We start from the raw sequence: 23,558 nt of genomic DNA on the forward strand, positions 1-23,558 counted from the left end.
CTCCGGATCTGACTGTCAGCGTTGTGGCGGTACGTCATGTGTGTGTTAAGTTTACCAACGGATGCGTAAAATGGCATACCCTTAACCAGCTGTCTGACATTAATCCAACACGAACCATTTTAAGACACAATCCAAAAACTGAATGAATCTCTGCAACACACATGCGTAAGGCCCACTGTTAAAGTATGCTACAATGCAAATGCTTTACAGCTCTCTCTCTCTCTCCCCCCCCTCCCTCCCTCCCTCTCTCTCTGTCTCTCTCTCTCTCTCCCCCTCCCTCCCTCTCTCTCTCCCTCTCTCGCTCTCTCTCTCTCTCTCTCTCCCCCTCCATCCCTCCCTCTCTCTCTCTCTCTCTCTCTCTCTCTCTCCCCCTCCCTCCCTCCCTTCCTCTCTCTCCCTCTCTCTCTGTCTCTCTCTCTCTCTCCCCTCGCTCCCTCCCTCCCTCCCTCCCTTCCTCTCTCTCTCTCTCCCCCTCCCTCCCTCCCTCTCTCTCTCTCTCTCCCTCCCTCTCTCTCTCTCTCCCTCCCTCCCTCCCTTCCTCTCTCCCTCCCTCTCCTAACCCGCTAGCCAAAGTTCACGCCTAATTCCCGAGGCAACCTTGAGTGTGCTTCTCATAGGGACCAACAGAGCCATCCATCTCCAGCCAGACAGGCTGGCGGAAGACCCCTCTGACCAGAACATGAGACCCCTATAGCCCCACCTATAGATCACCCATGGCCCATCCATCACGGTGTTCATGGTGCCGCTGAGGTGGAGGGAGAGGGACCCAACGTTTTGCATCGTTTCCTGCGGGAGTTATGATGTGAGGAGCGATGCGTGACATAAAGACGCGCTGCAGTAGCTCCTTCCACTCTGTCGTGATTTAATACGTTGATAGTGATACTGCTGCTACATTTTTTGAACTTAAATGTCTGAAAAAAAGGGGTTCACAGGCTGATGTGATGATATGAGACCCCCCTAATCCTAATCCTCTCATAACAATAACCAACTAGGAGGGAACCTTGACAAGCAACACAGAAAAGGGATGTCTTCATCCAGGGACGACTAGGAAACCATAGCTGCCGAATGGACAGACATATCGGTGTCGCAATTGTAATATCAAGTTTAACGTTTTGTAAAGTTCCACATGGTCAAGTTATTCACAGGTCAAAGTTCGGGCATCATCTTAAATATAAATGATTAACGTGAATCAGTTGCAAAGAGTGAGCAGTGAAAGGCTGAAAGCTTTTCATAAAAGATGTGGAATATTCCAAGCAGAAGGTTAAGAGCCAATTGCCCATGAAAGGCATCCAAAGAGGTACTCACACAGACACAAAACAAAAAATAAAGGTGGCTGTGTACATTCTCCTGACTGTGTGGGTATTGAACTGTGCGGTCATTTGTTCACCTTAAAAAAAAAATACAAAACACTGAGGAGTGGTGGTAGGAATGGTTCATCCAAGCGTGTTTGGAGGGTCAACATTCCAGAGATAAGGCACTTATTGTAACCTTTATTCGTATCGCGCAAGTTCAGAACAGAGGAGGTTATGTCATAGACTATAGTTGCCCAGAGAGATATCCGTTGTACATTGGACCTATAGTATCGAGATGCAGAGTAGGCACGCTACGCATTGCATAACTAAAAAGGGGAACGGTATAAAAACTTCAAAGCTAATCGAAATCATTAAAGATACCAGTAATCACAGGAAACCAATTTCGCATTACACTTGCATTGTAAACCTTGAAACAAATACACAAACATTTTGATGTACTCATCATATTCATTCAAATTTCCTACAACATTTTATTCTTTAATGACACTCATCTCCTACATATCCCTCCTTGCTATGTCATGCATAATAGATACCATGGGAGATTTACCTGTGCTAACCCCGTATATTAAATTATTCAGTTAACCAGACGTTGCAACGAGCCAGGGACAAATGTGTCCCTTTCATGCACCAGCGCACAATGTATCACCAGTCACCCCATGGCGCTCAAACCGTCCCGGGTACCAACCTGCACTTCAGGAGCACAAAGGAAAAACACAATGTGCCCGACACAGACTGTGCCACCGGTGCTAATTAGTTAGCTTAGCATGTTAGCTGCAGAGTGACAGAGAGAGAGGAAAAAGAGACCCTATGTTTAGGAGAGTTAAGGCATTGTTATCCTTCACCAGACACAGAAGAGAAAGATTGGTGAAAAACAGTTGCCAAGGGCCCATTGGTTAACCTTTTAGAATTAAAAGGTAGCGCTTGAGGAAGAGCCACCCGGTAGTGGTGTCAGGAGATTATTACCTTCTTGGTAGGTATCTGTGACATGCTATAGCGGCTGTAGGCCTGGGGGAGAGAATACAACGCAGGCATATGGGTTTACTTTGAGCTTGGTCAAAAACTCTTGAAAAGATGACAGTTGACATTTTTCATGAAGGCAATCACAATACTGTTACATTCGAAAGTATTTGGGTCACACAAAATCATGTGTAAACCTTAATTTTTCCTTACATCTGTATGCAAATATTAATTATTTTAACATATTTTCTATATTGCCTTTTTATGTCCGTACATTTAAAACCTCAGCCGATTCCCTTGCATGTGTCAAACAGACAGGAAAATAAAGGTCATTAGACCTACATTATTTTATTTTTTTCTGAAACAAGTGTTAAAATGCCGCACTGTAGAAGAGTATTGTGTTCAGAACTCTATTTAAAGGGAAGTATGCTTTGAAATTATCATTGTTTGGCTAGCGCATACAGGCCCCTGTGACGCAAATCTAGTTAAATATTATCCCAGAGTCAGCGCATTAATCCTTCAGAATACAGAGCCGAACAAGGACTCAATTTGAAACACCCTTCACAACACTGAAAGGATGAAGAAGTAAGGTTCTTTCGTAGCCGATTTTAATGGAGTCATTATTTAAAGATACGAGCTGGTATTGTAAGAGCCATGCTTAAACAATGCGGAGTGCCTAATTGTACCGCTTAAAGCAAATTAGGTGGATGGTGTCGGTTTCATGTAAGCCTTTATTTCGCCCACATGCGCTCACCTGCAGGTGAATCCACACAGAGATAACTGGGAGGGATTAAAGTGGTGAGGCGATAACATGCAATGAAAGGAAGAATTCAAAGTATTTGTCTGAACTTTGCGTCACTAAATGTCTGGCCTCATTTCAGGCTCACCCGGAAAACAAGTTGGCCTTGGCTTGGTTATTTATAGTTTGGTGTTATGTTGTAGAGTACCAATGGAGATAGAGTGTGGAGAACATGTATGGAGACTACATGTAGGCAATTCCATGTTATTTTGGATGTTGTATCTTCCTATGGAGCTGCAATGCACTAACATTGATTTTACAGAACTGCCTTAAATCCATTCGTCCATATTGTTGACCCATGAAGGCTACACCCCCAGCTGACTATATTGATGAGGCAGATGCACACATGAACAGTATGGGACTACATTACCCAGAACCCCACCAAAAAGGAGGGTTTGTCAAACACTGTCCTTAAGGAGCCAGCCAAGGAGCCATCAGAATATCCCCAAATTAATATACTTGGTCAACGGAAACTTAAGTTTTATATTTATAATGCATTCATATAATTGCATTTAGTTGTGTTTTATGTTTCCTTTGTATGCCGAAACGTCCTGTTGAAATATATATCCCTCCCCCTTCGAACCAGTAATATTACCTCAACGTCTCAACAACGTTGCGTCTGTTCGTCACACACCCACTCAGACTAATGTGTGTCACCTTCCGGTGAACTCTCTAAAGACAAAAAAAGGAAAACTCCACAGCGGTCCATCCACCGCTTCCGACACCGACTCCAAAATCATCCCCCTTCTCCCAAACTTCAGGGAGAAGTCAGCAGAAGGTCAATTTTGACACCGGCACTCCCACCGCTGCCACTGTTGCTTAGCGCTTCACGCTCCTTCCCTCTCCTCGCTCTAGCCTCGCTAACTCGGCGTTAGCCTCGTGATGTTAGCCACGGGAGGGCTAACAACAATGCCCACAGACTCCCTATGAACTTAACGTCATGGATGAACTCGCTCGCTGTTGGATAAACGAGTTCGCTGTTAGTTCCAACCAAACAGGAGGCCTGTTTGCTATCTGTTGCTATCTAACAGCGAGCTCGTTTATCCATGATAGCCTTTTCTATGGCGAGGATTTGGGGGTAAGAGGGGGGAGCAAAGCCGCCATTTTGTCTGTTGTTGGCTGGGTTGTTTAATTAACTCCTGTTTTTACATGGACGATGTTTACTGAGAATCAAGACAGTCGACAGGTGAAAATACTAACGGTCGAAAGAGAGGAGGGGAGGTCCACCGAAAAATAGTACATTTTCAGTCAACCACAATGTAATAAATACCGATAGACACTTTACTGTTTAGTATGTGCTGCCATGTTTGTGTGTGTGTGTGTGTGTGTGTGCGTGCGTGCGTGAGTGTGTGTGTGTGCGTGTGTGCGTGTGAGAGCACACAAGCCCCCGTGACCTCACCTGTGACAGCAGCTTATTGTTATCATCCTCCAGGATTCGCACCTTAGTCTCCAGCTGTCTGATGTAGTGAGTGGAGGAGTCTGTGGAGAGGAGGGGGGAGGGGAGGGAGAACAACAGAGAGAGGAGGTGCCATTAGCATTTCAAAAGGCCAAAGATAGAATACCGGGGGTGAGCCCAGAGACTAAAAACACCCTTTAAAAAAGTAAAAAGGTGAATGTACTCTTTTTTTCAGATTCTGAAGGGGTATAGACACACACACACACACACACACACACACACAGCGATGTCGGTGAGAAAGGCGAGAGAGTTCCTCGCAGAAGTTCCTTTGATGCTGAGAGAATTTGATGAGGTGTATCAATATGAATAGCCCAATAAACATCACAGACAGCCAAAACTGTACCATAGAACCGAAAGAAGATCAATCGTCTAGTTACTACTACACACTACTGCAGCGGGACTTCTGTCGTCACATTTTTGTTTTCTGGTTTATGATTTCTGGATTCATCATTTCAATATTACTGTCTATTCACAAATGATAACAGATAGAAAACTACACTTTTCTATCTGTCTTTTTTCAACAACAACATTTTTCTATATCCAGGAAGTGTAGTACGTTAGTGTTAACTGAATTCTGTTTACTGAATGAAGTGCAGAGTTCAAGTCGGGGACAGGGACAGCTCTCGGAGTGTGTGTGTGAGGAGGAGGGAGGGGGGGGATGGATGTCTGACAGCGGGTGGCACTGAAGCATTTATGTGAAACGGCCCATATCTTTAATTAACGGTGAGATGAAAGCACAAACAAGACTGAGAGACACCTTGTTCATGTGGCTACTCTTTCTCTCTCTCTCCTGCTCTCTCTACCTGTTTAAAGCGGAAGTAGAGAGTAGAGATGGAACTATGAAGGGGAGTCTGTTTTAACACACGCATGCAAAGGTAGAGGAATTCCCACCCAAAATATGTAGATTTTATTGCAATCCATGCCTATTGTTCCACAGTCGGCCACCAGGGTGTGCTTTTCAACAAATCTGCAAATTATATAACAGTAAGGGGTAGGGGTGGAGGGCTTCAGACCAGACCCTTGCTGAAGCGACCTTGTTTACACTTGTACCAGAAGATAAGACCATGGTATACCCACACATTTGGCATAGTGAATAAACTTATACATGTGATTGATCAGGGAGCAGTGCCTCGAATTAGGTCAACAAACGCATGTCCCATTCCCCAAAGAAACACGTAACATCTTTCATTCCCTTTAGAAACAGTGAGCATGTGTGGCTCGCTCAATATAACTGCAGAGAATTGGCAGAACCAACAGAAACCCCATAGGATATTGTATTCCCACGTCACAACACAAAAACTGCCTCCATTTCGGAAGTATTGGAGCATAATAACATTATTGGTAACATTGCCGTTTTGGTTATTGTTTCGGAACTAATCGTGAAATAATGGTGTCTTTATTGGCTGTCATCATGTGTTGAAACTACCACAGCGTTTCTCATGCGAGTCTTGATTCACCTCGATAACGGTATATTTGAACGATGATGATTTAGGATCGTCACTCTGGAGACATCACAAAATGTCAGAGTTCCGCAACAAACAATCCCATGATGCATTCTGATCTACATGCCCTTTAGATATCAGTTTTGACACTCAACAGAAACCTTGGTTACAACAATATCGAAAAAGATTATGAACATTGTCCGTTTTCTAACACTGCATCCAGGACGGTCGTTAGAGATCAGATCATCCCCCCCCCCCCCCCCCCCCCCCCCCCCCCCCCCAGGCCCTTGGCCCCAGTCCAGGCGAGGTGATTGTGGCAGACAGCGCTGGCGGTTTAGTGAGCGATCGTTTGGGGGGATAATGTTGTTAGTCTAACGAGGGGAGCGCAGATCTGGTAATCCACAGTAATCTCCAGAGGATTCATCTGCTTGGCGTGACCGGTAGCCAGGTCTCAAGCCCGACTAAGACCCCCGGTTCCTCGACCCCTTCGGGCCAAAAAACACAGCCGGCGGAACGGACCCAAGACCGAAAGCCGACCCACCGGAGCAGCGCACAAAACCAGAGTAACATGAGGATAACAGTTACGACTGCCAAGTGTTCATCCTATAAGCTTGAAGGAATTATGGGGAAAAATGAATGTTATTCTAAAGATGACCCACAATCCCTTGCATGTTTCCGTTAGTTTTGCATCTCAACTCTGAAGTGAAGACGCATAGTCCCCGATCAATCCCTAGCTCGCTGGCTCCCTCCCAATGGAACCATGTGACGGGAAAATGGAAGCACACAGGAACTCTGTGAACTTCAACGTCTCCTCCGGTCATTCCCTCATCCTCTCGACATCTCATCTCCTCCCGCCACTCATCCTCTTCCCTGATACTCTCCTCCCCTTAATTCCTCCTACTCTCATCCTCCCATCCCCTATTTCTCCACTCATCCTCCCATTCCCTCGTCACTTCATCATCTCATCCTGTCATCGCCATCATCTTCTCAACATCTCATCTCCTCTCCTACTCCCCATCGTCTCCTTTTCCCTCATCCTCTCCATCATCTCCTTCTTACACCCTCTCCCTCCCCCCCCTGAGGCCGGTGAGCAGAACGGCCATCACATCACCCATGTCACCATGTCCCCATGGTTACACCATATAAAGCACGGCTAATGCTCCTGATGTATGAGACGGAGGACTATGGACTAGACTAGAGTTTACAAGGGGCATGCCTCACTCAGCAACCCCTATTGAGTAAGACAGTGGGACCTCAAATGAGAGAGAGAGAGAGAGAGAGAGAGATAGTCTTTAAAAAATAGTCTTTTTTAGTTTTGCTATGTTACTTTTCATGCTTTTCGTGCTTTGGCAATGTAGATGTATGTTTATGTTTGTGATGCCTAAGAAGCCCTTTGATTCGACTTAAGAGAGAGACCCCAGAGGAAGAGAGAGAGACTAAGAGGAAGGGCACGTTGTTTACAGACAGGGCGAGTATTGTTGTGTTGTTATATGGCTACAGGGGTAGACATGAGAAGTCAAGCTCGTCTTAACAAAAACACTTCATGTACGCATGACACAAATGAGCTATTTTTAAGTCCACACCAGGTAGTTTATCCAATGAAAGAGCTGGTATGTGTGTGTGTAATGTGTTTGTGTGTCTGTGTGTGTGTCTGTGTGTGTGTACCATGACGCAGACAGTAGCCTGAGTCTGTCCCCCTCTCTGAGTCACTCCATATCACATCACTGCCCACTGTGACCCAGTTCCATCTCTCTCTCTCTCTCTCTCTTTCGCTCTCTCTCTGTCGATCCCCCTCTCTATGTAGTTATCTCACTTTCTCTCTACACTTTTTGACACACTTTACTTGGTCCTATTGACCATAAGGTCTTTCTGTGTGTGTATGTCTGAATATGTCTGAATGTGTGTGTGTGTGTGTGTGTGTGTGTGTGTGTGTGTGTGTGCATGCGTGTGTGTGTGTGTTTGTGTGTTTGAGAGTAGGTCAGTGTTTGCGTGTGTATGTGTGTGCGTATGTGTTTGGGTTTGACACAAAGTAGGTCTGTGTGAAAGTAGGACTGTGTGTGTGTGCGTTTGCGAGTAGGTCAGTGTGTATGTGTGTGTGTGTGTGTGTGTGTGTGTGTGTGTGTGTTTGTGTGTGTGTGAGAGAGTAGGTCAGTGTGAATGTGTGTGGGGGTAATATATAACTTCCTAAGAAGATGGTCTGGTTTTTATGAAGAAGAGGGTCTGGTCTAGCCTGGCTTACACCAGACCTCATCTCAATCTATATTGAGAAGAGGTCTGGGAACCACACATTCATTTTCTCGTATTTGAGGCGTGGTTTACGATTGCCCGGATCCGTTTATTGGGCGCTACGAATGTCTATCATACGAGTCTGTACGTAGCTCGTAGCCAATCGTATCAATTATGCCAGATGACGTATGTAGAGTGACAGAAATTCGATGAGGAAAAAAGACGATGGGTGTGTCGAATAGACGTTGTCATTGTCTCGCCATCCCTCCCCGTTCTGTGAATGGTTCCCTATCTCAGGCGAAAATCGGATCCATGGAATCCAGGCTGCCTAGCAACGCGAAATGAACTCTTGGTGGTCTTGTCAGGTTATTATTAAGAAGAGGGTCCAGTAAGGTTATTATTAAGAAGAGTGTCTTTAAATATGAGGGTCTGGTCAGTTTATAACACAAACAAACGCTCAACATTTTAGCAGCCGAGCCACTACTAGCATGCCATTACACCCATACCAGGTTCTCCTTTCTGGCAGCCTTGGTCAAATAATATGCACAATGTTTGATCTCTGTACGAATGATTATCCCGCTTGATCTCACAGCTGTTTAGAAACCCAGCAGTTCAACAAAATGGCTCCTCTACATAGTATTCAACAGTTAATATTTTTATCTATTTTATTTGATTGTCTGTATGTATTCCTTTCTTATTTGTAAAGCGTCTTTGAGTACTTAGAAAAGCGCTATAAAAAAAACAGATCAATTATTATTATTATTATTATTATTATTATTATTATTATTATCGCAGGGCTATAAGTTCAACAAATGAATATTCTATACAGTATGTCTTTTGTGTGTGTGTGTGTGTGTGTGTGTGTGTGTGTGTGTGGGTGTGGTACTCCTGTGCTCATGTGCAAGCACTACAGCTGCATGATGATTACGTGGGTCAGGGAGCTCAATATGTGTGCGAGGCGGAGAGAAAAACGGGAGAATTTTTCTTAAAACCCCTTGTTATGATTGAGTGAGTCTGGGTGTGTGTGTGTGTGTGTGTGTGCGTGTGCGCGTGTGTGTTTTGTTCAAGGAGAGCTCTCGGGTCAATCATCTCAAGATGTTGAAAGAGGAGAACAACAGTTTGGGGTTTTTCTCTGAAGTCTTCGCCAACAGACCCGTTCCCCACAGTGACCCCACCCTCCGCTGTTAACACTCCAAAGTCCACCGAGGGTGGAGGTTCTAGAAAGTTCTGCAGAATCATTTTTTAACATCCGAGCATGAGTTGTGTTAGAAATATGAATAATATATGATGCGTATGTATATATGTGTACGTGACTGTGCATGTATATGCACACGCATAAACATACACACACTTATACACTCGTGCATATGCATGTGTTTTTATATGTATACATACGGAAGGGTTAGAATATCTGCCGACTGTGTTAGCTGAGACGTCGTATAGAGAGAAAAGATTGTGTGCAGCAGATTGCATAGGTGATCGGTCAGAGAAACAAACAGAAAATTCGCAACTCGACCGTTTGTTGACAAAGGGTGACATTGGGAAAAGACGAAGTAAATGAGGTGAAAAGGGTCGAGCACACCTGAAGCCTCCAACCAACGAACCAATCAGATGTGAGAGGTCGAAGAAGAGGCGGATCCAAAAGCTGAAGAAATGTCCCAGGGCTCCTTTCCCCTGTTGCTGGGGCCATGTTGTCCCCTGTGCGTGCTCGCGTGCGTGCGTGCACTCGTGCCTGTGTGTGTCTTTGCGTGTGTGTCTTCATAACGTGTGCATCATCTGCACGGCTGCTCAAGCACTCGGCCACCGCCAGGGGACAAAGGGAAGGGCTGGTGTGTGTGCAGGGGAGCCAGTGAATTGGGCGCCGGGGCTGCATTAATGAGGGGGATAAAGAGAACCTGGCAACCCAGCAGGCACGTAGACCACAAGACCCTGGAAGGGCATCAAAGGGCCCCGGCTTGGCACATCGACTGCCAGGGATCTAACCCCTTCTGACAAGACATGGCTCCCATCCTTGAGTCGAGAGGAACTGAACGCCTCACCTCCTCTGTGTGCATCCGTCTGTGTGCGTGCGTGTGCATGTGCGTGTGTGTGCGTGTGTCTGTCTGTCTGTGTGAATGTTCAAAGAATGCCTTTTAAGTGTTTGTGTTGTCAGGGGGCTGAGGATAACACATGGGTCCACATGTGCTAGCATGTGTGAGCACCTGTGTTTATTCTGCTGTCAAAAGGTATGCGGGCACGTGCACCTCATGTGGAAGCATGCGTGCCTCAGTGGCACAACAAGTGAGCGGCCATGCTGGGCAGCCATGTTGGGTGGGGGTGGGGGGGGGGGGGGATGGGAGCTGGAAGGGCTCGGGGGGGCTCAGGTTTACCATCCAGGCGACCTCAGGGCATTCTGGAGTGAGGCTTTGAACAGTGAATCTCCTTGTTCAATAATTGACACGCTTTTTTTCATTGGCCAAGCCAAGCAGAACAGAGCCAGGGTTGGCATCAGGTCACCAAAACAGGAAGTGGCTGGAGCTTTAATCTCTCCGGTGTAAAAGCGTCAAGACAATGAGATCAAAAAATATGGATAGAAAATATGTTTTTAAAGCTTTTTTTGGAGAAGGCTTTTGGGATACACCCAACATCAGACAGTTTTCTATTCAATATTTTATATGTCAGATATTTTTAAGTCTGAGAAAACGTTTTATAGATATATTCATTATTGTGTGTACATAATACTTTAATCGTGTGTACATAATAATCAGAAAAGTTAAGAAGACTGCCAACATGAGATAAGAAGGTTTACACAAAAATATACACATTGCATATTAAATGTTACATTCCATAAACGCCCACGCAGGTACGCAAACAAAAAAACGTTACTGAGTCTTTTTGATGGCAATAAGCGTCATTAAGGCTGAGTACCAAATTAAAAGCCCACCCGAAGCTTTGATTCCAATGGACTTAAACCCAAAAGGGTGCCAGATTGCAATTCCTCTAGTCTGATCAACAGATTATGCATCCAAAGCACTACAAGCAGTCCATTCACTAATAACTTGTGGGTTTTTATTCAGCCTGGATTACTTCATGGGAATGGAGAAGTTATATTCTCGTGGCTATACAGGCAGTGAGTGTACATATATTATTAATTGAAAGATCAATAGCACAGACTGACCACAGGCAGCAGCAGAGTAATGTATATTTCATTTCACTGGAGGGTCTGTCTAACAAAAATACAATCTTTCCTTCCCTCTCCCATCTGCTCGTGAGTGACTCAAACTCCTAACTAACCAACTGCTTTCTAATAACATTGTGTGACTTCATAGCTGTTTCTGTCTTTTTCTAACGTTATATCTTTGACGATTCAGCAGCTATTGCACTCTCAGCCGTCCCTGGTAGAGGAGTCACTCCATCTTCTGTCTTACTAATCAGGGTTTCTTCCCTCTCAGGGGGGTCTATGCCCCCAAGAGGGCTTCAGGTTAGGGGGTGTTTTATAATTTAGGCCTCTGAAACTCTGTTGCAACTGTGATTGAGCGCTACGTCGATAAAATTGACTAGACTTGATTTCAACTTTTAAGGCCGTGTTACATGGACTTCAATTAGCCGTCCGCTACCCAAGACATCGCACAGTCCCAGGTGACCTGTTGAGCAAGATACTAATGGCGTGTCATTTCATGTGTTCTGAGACGAAAACGCCTAAACACAACATGATTTATTCAACAGTGATTACGAGGTTCAAAGTCATTGGGGTTCCGCTCTTGTGACATCAATTTGCATGGATTTCAGTTACGCATCAAATTAGTGGCTATATGTATGCAACCCTCTTTTTTTCTCTCATCTCTCATCTTTTGACGGCTTTACAAATAGGCTATGAAAGGCAAATTAAAAATGATTTATTTAGAAAGCAATCTCAGTGTTTGCCTCAGATTGAAATCTTCGGATGAAGATCACATTAATAGGGTTTTGGTTCAATTACATTTAAACCCTTCATACGTTCAGTTTGCAATGCTAGTGGGCAGCCATCTTGCTACGTTTCCCTCACACCACCATGAAGTGTGAAAGAATGTTTGATACTTTTTCTGTCATGGGCCAACTGACACCTCCATCCCTTGACACGGAAAGGTCAAAGTTCATTACTCCCTACCCAAAGAAGATTAGTGGAATATCTGTTGAGCTTACTCTAAAATGTTCTCAACCCCAAAAATGACTTACAAATGATTCAATCCTTCTCCAAAATCGACAATCTGTGTAACTAGTTTAGAAGAAGGGGCCCAAAGAAGAGATATGATCATGTCTACATTTGGATAAAAATCAGTACTGTATGTATACTTACTGTCAATTTTCTCTCCATCTTAATTGCGAGCAGAGCCAAGCTGACTCATCCCATTGTCAACCACAAATGTCAAGGCAAACGGGCAAAAAAACAACAACAATCGACAACAAACACACACAAACCCTGTTGACGGACGTGCCCATGTGTGTAAACACAGTCACCCACACGCCCACTGAAAGCCATTACCCCGGACGCTTGAGGGGGGCCTTACCCCAAACAACCCACAGTCCCACCGCACTGTTTAAACAAAAAGCCCAAGGGCATTGTGGGTATAGAAAACAACTCTCGCAACCCCATTCCGCTCGCCGCCGCCCCGGTTTCACCACTCGCAAAAAACCCACGGCGGTCACATTTGCATATACATTTGCATAGCGCCCGACTCCTCCGTTCGGTCTGTCTGACTGACTGCTGAGTTGGCATGAGCGTTGCACACACTTATGTAAGCGCGGTCCGACTGGTGAGGGTTGCCACGGTGACTGCCATAGAGGACAGGCTGGGATAAGTTAAAACCCCTTCAATATCCACTATCGACATTGCATGGGATTTGTCGAGTAAAGGCACATTTATGTATGTTTCTGTATGTTGTTCTTCCATTTCTGTAGAGCTGTTTTTTCAGTAGCTCAGGAGGTAGAGTGGTTTGGCTGGTAACCGCAATGTTGCTAGTTCGATCCCCGGCGCCTTGAGTGTCGAGGTGTCCCTGAGCAAAGCACCTAACCCTAACTGCTCCCGACGGGCTGGCTGTCGCCTTGCGTGGTTGACTCCGCCGTCGTTGTGTGCATGAATGGGTGAATGTCAGGCAATATTGTAAAGAGCTTTGGATAAAAGCGCTATATAAATGCAGTCCATTTATCATCTCACAGGAGCTGCAGACTAGAGGTTAATGCGGATGGCGGAAGAGTGGCGAGCTTCAACTTGAAGACATTTTTTTATTCCTCTAATCCCTGAGTGTTGACATAACTACTTTGTGTACTCACCTCTGACAGACTGGTTTTCAGTCAGGCCAGGAGTGATTAAAGAAAAACACCCACGTAGCTCCCACCTGTTGCTATCAACGCATGAGACAACAATGAAATAATCGTGTGGATGCACGATTACACCAGGAAACATAAACCAAACCAAAAATGAAAGAGTGCCGGATGTAACGAATAATAAAGTAGCCGATTTCAGTTCTTCAACATGGAACTGTGTTCAACACATTCGTCAAATGTCAGTTCTGGCCGTTTTTCATATACAAGAGGCAGCAGAGTCAAAGGCTAGTGCTGCATATCCATAGCTATGCTGAGCTGCCAGGACACTTATCTCATATTCCCCCCCCCCCCCCCCCCCCCCCCCCCCCCCCCCCCCCGCCTCAAGCTCAAATCCCATCCATGTTGGACTGCATTAGAGTGCAATGATGATCTCAGATGTGGAGAAATCAAGCAAAGATGAGGTCGCTTTTTTCTTCAAAGAAAGAGAAAAGCTCAGCAAAGAAACGGGGTATGGAAACGGGGAACCTATGGAGCCTGCGCTGGGCAGGAAGACAGAAACACAGAGAAACGAACACAAAGAGAGACAGATAAATGGAGCCGGTGCGGCAGAGAGGAAAGAAGCAACTCTAATTAGCACGGAAATTGCCATTATATTCTATTATAAATAGCGAGCAAAGACCGGGGGCTATACGACAGTGTTTCACATGCCCTGTCTGCACCCAGACACACACACACACCACCCAAAGCAGGCCAAGCCATGCTGCTGGATTCATCACCGCCCCAGTTTAATCAGGATTTACATTTTGGCCTTCAGATATTATTGTTTATTTTTTAATTATTTTTTTTTCGAAATGCCAGCTTCTTATTCACATCTACACGGTTTCTCTTCATCCACGCTTGTAATCATGCGGTGTCCTGAGACTAAGCAGGGGGTGGGGGTCCACTCATGAAGACTCTTTAAGACCCAGACAGCCTTATCCCTGCCAAGGGAGACATGGCCGTCTGGGCCCGGGCCAAATCAGGGCATGTCGCTGACACGGGGAGACAGATAGACAGAGAGAGGTGGTGGGCAGAGAGTCACACTATGTGAGAGGGAGAGAGAGAGAGAGAGAGAGAGAGAGAGAAGCCTTCTATTTTTAACCGACCTAATCATAAAAGTAGGAGCAAAATACGTTTTTTATGTTTTAAAGTGTGCACACTTTATCTTTGACATGAGTCAAAATGTGGAAAGACCTGCTAAAAGCAGGGTTTTTTGTAAGGCAACTTGCCCTAACATTGTACCGTGCTGGAGAGGAGTGTATTCTGCCCCTGGGGTTTTCAATCTCTTTCTCTCGCTCTCTCTCTCTCTCTCTGTGGTTTTACGTTTTTGTCTGGGATGCATAACAACGCTGAGATTCCACGGGGTCCCACCTGTGCTTAATTAGCTTTTAATTATTGTGTAATTGACCTTAACCACAGTACCCCCCTCCCCCCCAACACATCTACACCTTTAATAATAAAACAGAACATTTAAGTTTGTTTATCTTACTTCCTTGTCCTCTCAGAGCCGAACAGTGCATTGACCTTCACCATTCCGAGGGAGGCATGTCGAAGCACGGTGTTTAATTAGCACCACGCCGTCCAAAGGCCTTATTATTAGGACCATGCTGTCAATAGGCCTTAAGCAGCGTTCGCTTGAGAAGTGTCAAAGACCCTTGCTCTCATTGCGTTCTCAAGAACAGCAAGTTTGAAAAACACGTAAAGATCAAGCCAAAGCTTAAAATTATCTGTCTTCTTGGACTGTGCTGCAAATGTATTGGTTGACGTGTAACGTCATGCAATCAAAGTTGTTTGATTTAAACTGGCCCCTCCCCTATCACACCTTTATTCAGCCAGCGGCCATCTTGGTTCTAAACGGCAGCTGGGTACTTTTACGTAGCAGGGCACATGATCCATGGTCAGTCCTTGTTATCTTCACTAGTTTAGCCTGCTAGCCTGAAAACATCTACTTAAAGAGAGAGGAGCCGTAATTAGAGGTTCGACACCTGTGTTTAACTCTTCGACGACGCCTCTGTGAAAATGTTCATAACAGGACCAGGGAGTTTGTCATCAGTTGCTAATCTTCTCTTTAAATGATGGTAATTGCCTGACCTGGGAGAGAGTTGGGAGATAGAAATGAACCCTGACTACAACAGCAGTTACACGTCTAAACAAACCAGTTTTGAATATATAAACTAAACGACAAACAAAAATAACTGTTCAGTCCCAGTGTTCTTGAGTATTATTCAACATGTGAAATATTCCTGTTATATAATATATGTTTGAGTTTAACTGGTAACCCTTCATTTAAAGTTAGTTCAAAATCAAGCCTTTCACCACCATGAAAAAATGTGCCCCAATCGTTTTTTCGTTTTACCCCCAAATTGACCGCTTAAACCCTGGAAAGTTGAGTCCGTTCCAGACTCCAAATTTCCGTGTGTTGGGATTTGGTGGGTTCCCGCATAACGAAATAGAGTTGGAACAAGCAGGAAATGTATTTCAAATTAGCAATGGTACCAGAGCCTGTAATTCAAACACGCTGCGACAGGAAGGGCCCCGTGTCTAATGTCTTTTATACCGCTACATGTACAGGCCAAGGAAGCTCAGACATTGCGCTCCGAAGTGGCGACAGAAGAGGAAGCAGGATCCAGCAGGAGCGGCTAGACGGCGGGGTAATAAAAAAAACGAGCCAGCAAACAAGACGAGACAAATTAATGAACTAACATTTTCATTGGCTCATCCGGAAACTTGTTTGCTCTACAAGCAAATGAGCGCAACCTTTAAAAGATACATGAGCAGGGGCCGTAAAAAATAAATTAAAAAAAGACACGCACACTCAGTATCTGCGAACACGTTCTCCATCCGCCGCTCGCAGACTGGCTATAAATACACACAATGGGGCCTAAAGTGCCCATGCAAGCAGGAACGAAATGTGTAGAGGTTGAGATCTATGTGCAACATTAAGTGGCGGTGTCGGCACTGTATCTCTGGTTATTTATGAGCTGTGGAGATAGGAGATGGCGAGGTGTTCTTTGGCGCTTTTGATACTGGGCAGGAGAAGCGATTGGGGGGGGGGGGGGGGGGGGGGGGGGGCAAGGTTAATAGAGAGTGAAGCGCCTCGATACAGACACAAACACAGATGAAAAGGTGTGTATGTGTGTGTGTGTTTGAGTAACCGAAGGAGCGATGAAGTGGCTCGCTTGTGTTTTGAACAAAATCAATACACCGAAACAAAAAAAAACGATATAGGATTTGACATTGTCAGAAGATTTGGTATAGGCTACGCGCTTGTAAGGGATTAAAATCAATACCGCTGCACCATCGGCCGTATAGTATTAGCCTATATTGAACTCAGTCTCTTTGCATGCGGATGTTTATTTACACCGTAAAGCCGATAATAGCCGATATGATATCAAGCACTTCATCCCTTTATGGAGGAATGGAGTAAGCTTTGACGCTGTATCCATTAGCTTTATTAATGTAGCATGTACGGGGAGACACACGCGCGCGCGCACACAAGCGCGTGCACACGAACACACACGCAGAAAGTGGCATGGGGACAAATTCCATTAGGGAGACTAAAGGTTTAAAGCCAGATGGTTAACCTGCCGTGAATCAATCTAATGAAGAAGCCTGCAAGGGGAGCGAGGTCTGTGCAGTGTCCGCGCACGCACGCACGCACGCACGCACAAGCACGCACACACACACGCCCACTGTCGTCATTAAGCACTAATGGAAACCGTCAACTAGTCATTTTCTCAACCAGTCATTTTCGTCTTACATTTATGATGCGTGTTCAGCATGTGAATCAACAGCACAGTTTTTCCGTGGGCCACCTTGGCTCGGCCAGGCCCTCTGGCCATGCCTGTGACACAGCACTTATCACATCAGAGCCTGGCATCCGATCGCAGGAACACCACACGAAGATTGTCAGTTGATCCATTTTCAAAAAGATTGGTTTTTGGTTTGGTGTTGGTGTGGTATTTGGTTTTCAAGAAGAACCCTGTTTTCTTATGGAGAGGAACATTAAAAGGTTGTGCGAGGCTACTTGGTATGAGATGCGGTCATCGCATTCCGGTTGAACGCCAAGACCTTCTGATTATACTCCCGGCTTCTGAGTTTTTCCGGTAATGAAAAATAAAAAAGGTTTAATGGAACGTAAAACTTAAAAATAGACCTTTTAGGTTAAATCGGCGGTCTAGATCATCATGAGGAAGTATCTCCAGGTTAGAGGCCATGCTAATAAAACCAGCGCTGTAATAAAACACACAGAAGCCGTAATAAAGAAATAAAGAGCTCATTCTCGTTGAAATGTACTCGCAAGTGGGGCTGACTGTAGTAGTGCTTTAGTACAAAGTCCCAAACCAAAAACCGAATCAAACGTACCCGACCTGATCGATACACAGCCACGTCAGAGCCTCCGTCCAAGAACCCCCCCCCCCCCCGGTCCCCAAGGCAACCGTCCGTCGTCGTGACCCACGCTTGAGCAGCACATTTGGGTCAGAGTCCCGGAACGGCCCCCGTGGCCTGGCAGTGCCAGCGGTCCCCGGGGACCCACGCTGTCAGAACACGTTAGCGCTGAAGGGAGCAGCAGAGATCGGACCTAGCCAGCGGTGGCCAGGTGGGGTCCTACGGCTCTGAGGATTCTGCAAACTGACCCGGACGTGGGCACGTCTTTGCACTTCTTAATGTATGTAACGATGGCTGGTGGTTCTATTCTACTGTAGAGTATTGTAACACAGAAAGTACGTCGGCACTCTGTGGCATGACGAATAATTGCCCAGAGGCTCTCTAAACAGTTTTGGACGATGACAGACAATCTGATTTTTGTCCATAATTGCACGGAAAGTAGCACTTCAGAATACTTTTCCAAGGACCACATTCAATTGCACTCAATTAAAGTTGTCTAATTGTCTTGATCCAGTAATTCACCAGTAAAGATGAAGGAACACAACAGGTTTACATCATCTATATGACCCATGAGCTCATTCCCTCATTTGTATGCACACACACATTCACGCCAATTCACACGCATGCATGCACACACACGCACACACAGAGTTGATAGTGGTTCAGCGGCAGGACACGACTTACACAACAGGCGGGTGTTCATGTGTGCGTGTGTGTGTGTTTTTATTACAAAAAAACACACACCCACATACACATAATGACTCCACGTTGCTGTGTTTACTCCTCCTCTCTTCCAAGTTCCTGTCAGCGGGGTCTTTGACTGCTCCGCACTGTGGGGATTGAACAGCACGGCCCCCACCCTGGCCCAATCAACTGCAGCCCATAGACCCTCACATAAATCTCCTTCCCCTCCCAGAACTCAAGTTCGTGAAAGCAGACTAAACACAACACATGCATGAATAACAATGGGTTATTGGGCCAAAAGGGAATTTGAAAAACTAGTTTTAAACAAAGGGAATTGAATCCATCATTCAATGAAAACACACTCATAAATAATGTATATGAGTTGGTACGAGACATGGCTTGGCCTTCAATACATCACTCTGTAGCTATGTAAAGGAAAGAAAAGGTGTAAAAAGAAATGAGGTAAAATGTTTTTTTCTTATGATTTCAGGTAAGCCCTCGATTAAAGAGTGTCGAAAGATATGTGTCGATGGAGCGGCACTCAATCAAGGAAAGAACCCCACGTTCCTTGTTGATAACATGTCATCACATTCACACTAGATGAGAGGGCATCTATATCTGGATTCAGACCAGAGACGACGGCGGTTTTCAGTTGTTTTTCTCCAGATCGTCCGTCGGCGCTCTGATTCCGCGGCTAGCCGTGCCAAACATAAATCATGCTTTAATCAAGCTTAGCAGCTGACAAGGCTGTAAAATGGTGGTTCATGCCATGTATTTACGTGGGGGGAGGGGGGAGGGGGGTATGTCTCGTCTTGGTGGATTCTTGGGGGGGGGGGGGTTGTTATTTACAGCAGTCGTCTGTTTGACAAGCAGCTAAAGGATGAGGAATCAAGTGGACTCACACCCCCCCCTCCTATCTCCCCCCAACTCTAAGTCGGGTTGGGGGGGGGGGGGGGCTCCCATAGGCCTACAGTGGCCTAAATACTTCTTCAACTTCTTCTCTCCCAGCCTGTACTCTCTGCCTGCCCCCCTCCTTAGCCAACAGCATAATCAAGAATCAATCAACTCAGGCAACCTCCGTTTTCAGAGGTGTTGGTCATTGCAGAGCAATGTAGGTGGCCTGCCTTTGCCAGGCGGACGCTGGTGTACTGTCACTAGTTTCAACGTAATGGGTGTTTCGATCAGCGGTTTGCAAGGTTATTTTGTTTGTTTGAAACACAGAACCAGTTGTTTATCCTTTCCTAAAACTGTTTTGACACTTGCCCTTCTCCTAATGTCTCTCTCTCTCTCTCTCTCTCTCTCTCTCTCTCTCTCTCTCTCTCTCTCTCTTTCTCTCTCTCTCTCTACTGCTCCACCTCTCTCTGACCCGACTCTACTCCCAGTCTTCCTCCCTTTATCTCTCCCGGCAAATTCAATCGCTCTTCAACCTTCAAATGTTTATTTCCATGGCCTCGCAGTTTGCGAGGCAGTTTGCTCTTCAACGCTTGCCAGATGACAGCATCTTATGTGGGCTTGGTGAAGATGAAAAAAAGAAAACTACAAAAATGTCTCCGTCAGTCCTTCTATCCATTTGGTTAACCACACTCGCATGACTGCGGGGAACTCAAACTCAACACAATGCAGGCTGACTGTGCGGCTCCTAATTATGCCTTTGCTGCCTCGTTCGATTTCATTTTCCAAAAAAGGGAAAGATAATTCAGTTACAAAATGGAAACCATTCGCTCATCAAACCTTCCTATGCAGCTTTAAGTTTACAACAACACTACCCACAATGTTAAGCCTGCGGTTATGGGATGGTTTTGCTGTAGAAACATGTAGGCTAGGCAAGACCAGACCCCATGACGACCCATGCAATAAAATGAAACCCACTCTGCATGTCTCTGCAATCAGTGATTGAGTGGAGATCTTGCAAGATTTGGTACCTATCTGCATCACGACTCCTTCCCATTGGGGAAATGCAGCATCAGCGACGTATTCAAAGTACTATCCCTGTATATGTATTTCCCTTCATTTTTTCCACATCCAGCTGCTTTCATAATTATACTGACTTGGTATTTCTAATAAAATAGACGCTATCATATAATCTCCCCAGTACTGATAATACAAAAGGCGCTTGAGAATAGGAACTAAGGGGTTTGGCAAGGGAAGTCAAATTCCAACACGATACACATGACAGTTTCAAACTCTAAGTAAGGTATTTATACTCAATAAATACCATTTTATGTGGCATCAAAGAGGGCCCTGCAGGTGTTCCCTTCTTGGAAAGCCTCTAATTTTGGGAGAGCATGAGTCGGTCCTAACTGACGATCAGGAAAGCCCTCGAGACTTGCATGTCACACTAACCGCCATGGGCGAATAAACCGTCTACAGGCCTACTTTAAGCACAAGCGAGCATCAACTTGTTTTCGGAGGCTACGCAAACAGTGGGGTGAGAATCTGACGCGTGAACGTATTGCCACGTATGCAGAGAGAGATATACAATCAAACAACACAGAACAAACAAAACAAGGTTGCACATAGCTCCGTTTGAATGAAAACAGTACATCCCATAGCAACAAAGAAAGGGGGCGTAGTCTCCTAGCGACGCGTACGCGAGCGAAAGGTACCCTGCTTCTTCTGCAGTGTGGCATCCTCTAACTCTGCTGGAACTCAAACCGCAGGCCCCCACCCCGCCTATAGGGGCTCATCACCAGCAAGGCTGCACCGCCCTGGACCCAGTTATCCCAGCACCAACCCCACCAAGCCCATCCCTGGCTGCACACAGAGCCAACCACCCACCCACTCAGCCACCACCAAACAACAGTGTCATCTCAATAATTAAAACCTAGTATTTCCACTGGATCTGTTTTTCCCTGCGCTAGTGAGCTTAAGTGAGTGGGTGCTCAGAGTGGCTACAGTGCATATCACGCGCGGCAGGCTACGTGCCGTGTTTAATAAAAGAGGGATGGGCAGAGACACTGGATCCCGGCTCTCTGAATCCTTTGAACGAGGGAAATCTCTGCCCTCCTCCTCCTCCTCCTCCACCTCCTTCTCCACCTCCTCCTCCTTATCCTCCTACACCCCAAAAACCCTTGGCCCAGTTGGAGAGCCGCGATGCAGCTAGTACATCAATGCTTTAATCCCCTACATCCATTGTCAACTGGGAGAGAGACCAAGACATGCAGGGAGAGAAGAGAGGTAGAGGGAGGCAGAGAGACAGACAGGAAGGGTTGAGGGAGAGAGTTGAGAGAGAGAGAGAGAGAGAAAGAGAGAGAGAGAGAGGGAGAGAGGGAGAGAGAGAGAGAGAGATAGAGAGAGAGAGCAGGCCAAGACATATACGGACAGAGTGAGAGCATGGGAGAGAGAGAGAGAGAGAGAGAGAGAGAGAGAGAGAGAGAGAGACGAAACACTTCACGTTGACATGAATAAATAATGAAAAAAATAATCTCCCATAATCCCATTGGGCTGGTTATGTTTCCCAGCTAATCTCTTCTAGAACGATATAAACTGTGGGAATTTGGCGGCTGATATAGCCACAGGTAGTCCCAGCCAAACAAACCCGTACAGGGGCCAGTGGAGTACAATGTGTTGAAATCATGAGTGTTGCAATGGCTTTTATCCAGACAAAAGATGTCTGCAATATATGAAGGCCAAGAATAAAACAACAAAAATTCCTGTTCCAGTTATACGAGATAGAGAGAGAGAGAGAGAGGGAAAGAGAGAGAGAAAGATGGACAAAGAAAGGGGGAGAAAGAGAGAAATAGAGAGAGAGAGAGAAAAAGAGAGAGAGAGAGAGAGAGAGAGAGAGAGAGAGCAATGCTAATTGGTGTATCATCCTTGAGCAGTCCCTGAAGTTTGCAGTTTGAAGCCGACCAGATTGGCCTCCCCCGATGTTGAGGTCCAAAGACCTAGAGAATAAGGCTTTACAACAGAAGCCACCAAAAAAGTGAGGCTGGCGTTTTCCTGAGGCCCTTTCTTTTCCCCATCTTAAAACCTATTTTTATTTTATTTGCCCTCTCTCTTCTTAACCTCCCATTTCCTTGAACCTGATCATCAACTTGGGCTGGACAACACCCCGATGTTGTTGTTTCAAACGGATCTCTCAGAATAAAACATTGTTATTATTAAAGAGAAATCGATGTAGAGTTGTATTACAATACGCCACTATGTCCTGTAGTGTGAATGATTTCAGATCAGATGATATCAAGCAAAGTATAGATCACCATGGATACGTCAAGCGAAATTGGAAATTCAAAGCTAGAGTTTCAATCTGATCTCATCTCACAGCTTAACGTTACCCACACAGACCATGCAACGCACACCAAGTATTGTGTTCGTGGCAGATATTGGGCTGTGCTCAATCATTTAAATAATGTATTCTGTACCTCCTCTTGACCGGTGAAAGTCGTGTCATGAGAGAGGACAGAGACTCCAGCACTGAACATGTCTTTACTCTAGCCATCCGTCAGCTCTTCCTCATTCCCCTCCTCCAGGGTCATTGTGCTGGACTGGGAGAGGGGGGATGGGGGAGGTGGGCGCTGGGACAATCTCTTAGGAACATCCCCGGGGTTAATCGCGTAGCGATACACACGTTAATACCCCAACACCAGTGGAATTCTAGCTCCACTGGAACAAGGAGATCAATTGGATTTTTCCCCTCTCTCACCCCCTCACACATTCATTCTCCCCTTTCTCCAATCCCGATGAGGTTGGTTGCCAGCCGTTCAATAATCATACAGACCAGCTCCGGCGTCCGTGATCCTGCATTTTCGCAACTCCTCTCAGCTTTGACCTCAAGCTCTTTATGATATGGAACCAAATCCCAGCCCTAGCCCCGATACTCAGGGAAGGATGAGGTGGGAAGACGGGATGGGATCACATAAATGATCCTGTTGATCGGCCTTTGTAATCCAAGGCCGGGTCCCGTTAAGAGGGATGACCTTAATGTTGTTGACGCTCCGGGGCTATTTGAGAGGGCATCGGATGGCTGC

General features: G+C 45.7%; 1 protein-coding gene across 2 annotated transcripts in view; it reads right to left on the reverse strand.

The window, feature by feature from the left end:
• ccdc85cb (coiled-coil domain containing 85C, b) overlaps window positions 1-23,558 on the reverse strand; it is a 40,003-nt gene that overhangs the window by 7,738 nt on the left and 8,707 nt on the right. Inside the window, exons 2-3 of one of the 2 annotated variants that reach the window (XM_079753368.1) lie at window positions 4,469-4,548; window positions 2,277-2,318 (exon numbers count right to left, since the gene is read on the reverse strand). In XM_079753368.1, coding sequence (XP_079609494.1) covers window positions 2,277-2,318; window positions 4,469-4,548 — 122 coding nt within the window. The remainder of the gene's footprint in view (window positions 1-2,276; window positions 2,319-4,468; window positions 4,549-23,558) is intronic. The other variant, XM_079753369.1, reaches the window with a different exon arrangement.

The sequence above is a fragment of the Pollachius pollachius genome (genome assembly GCF_949987615.1).
Source record: "Pollachius pollachius genome assembly, chromosome: 16".
Taxonomy (NCBI): Eukaryota; Metazoa; Chordata; class Actinopteri; order Gadiformes; family Gadidae; genus Pollachius; species Pollachius pollachius.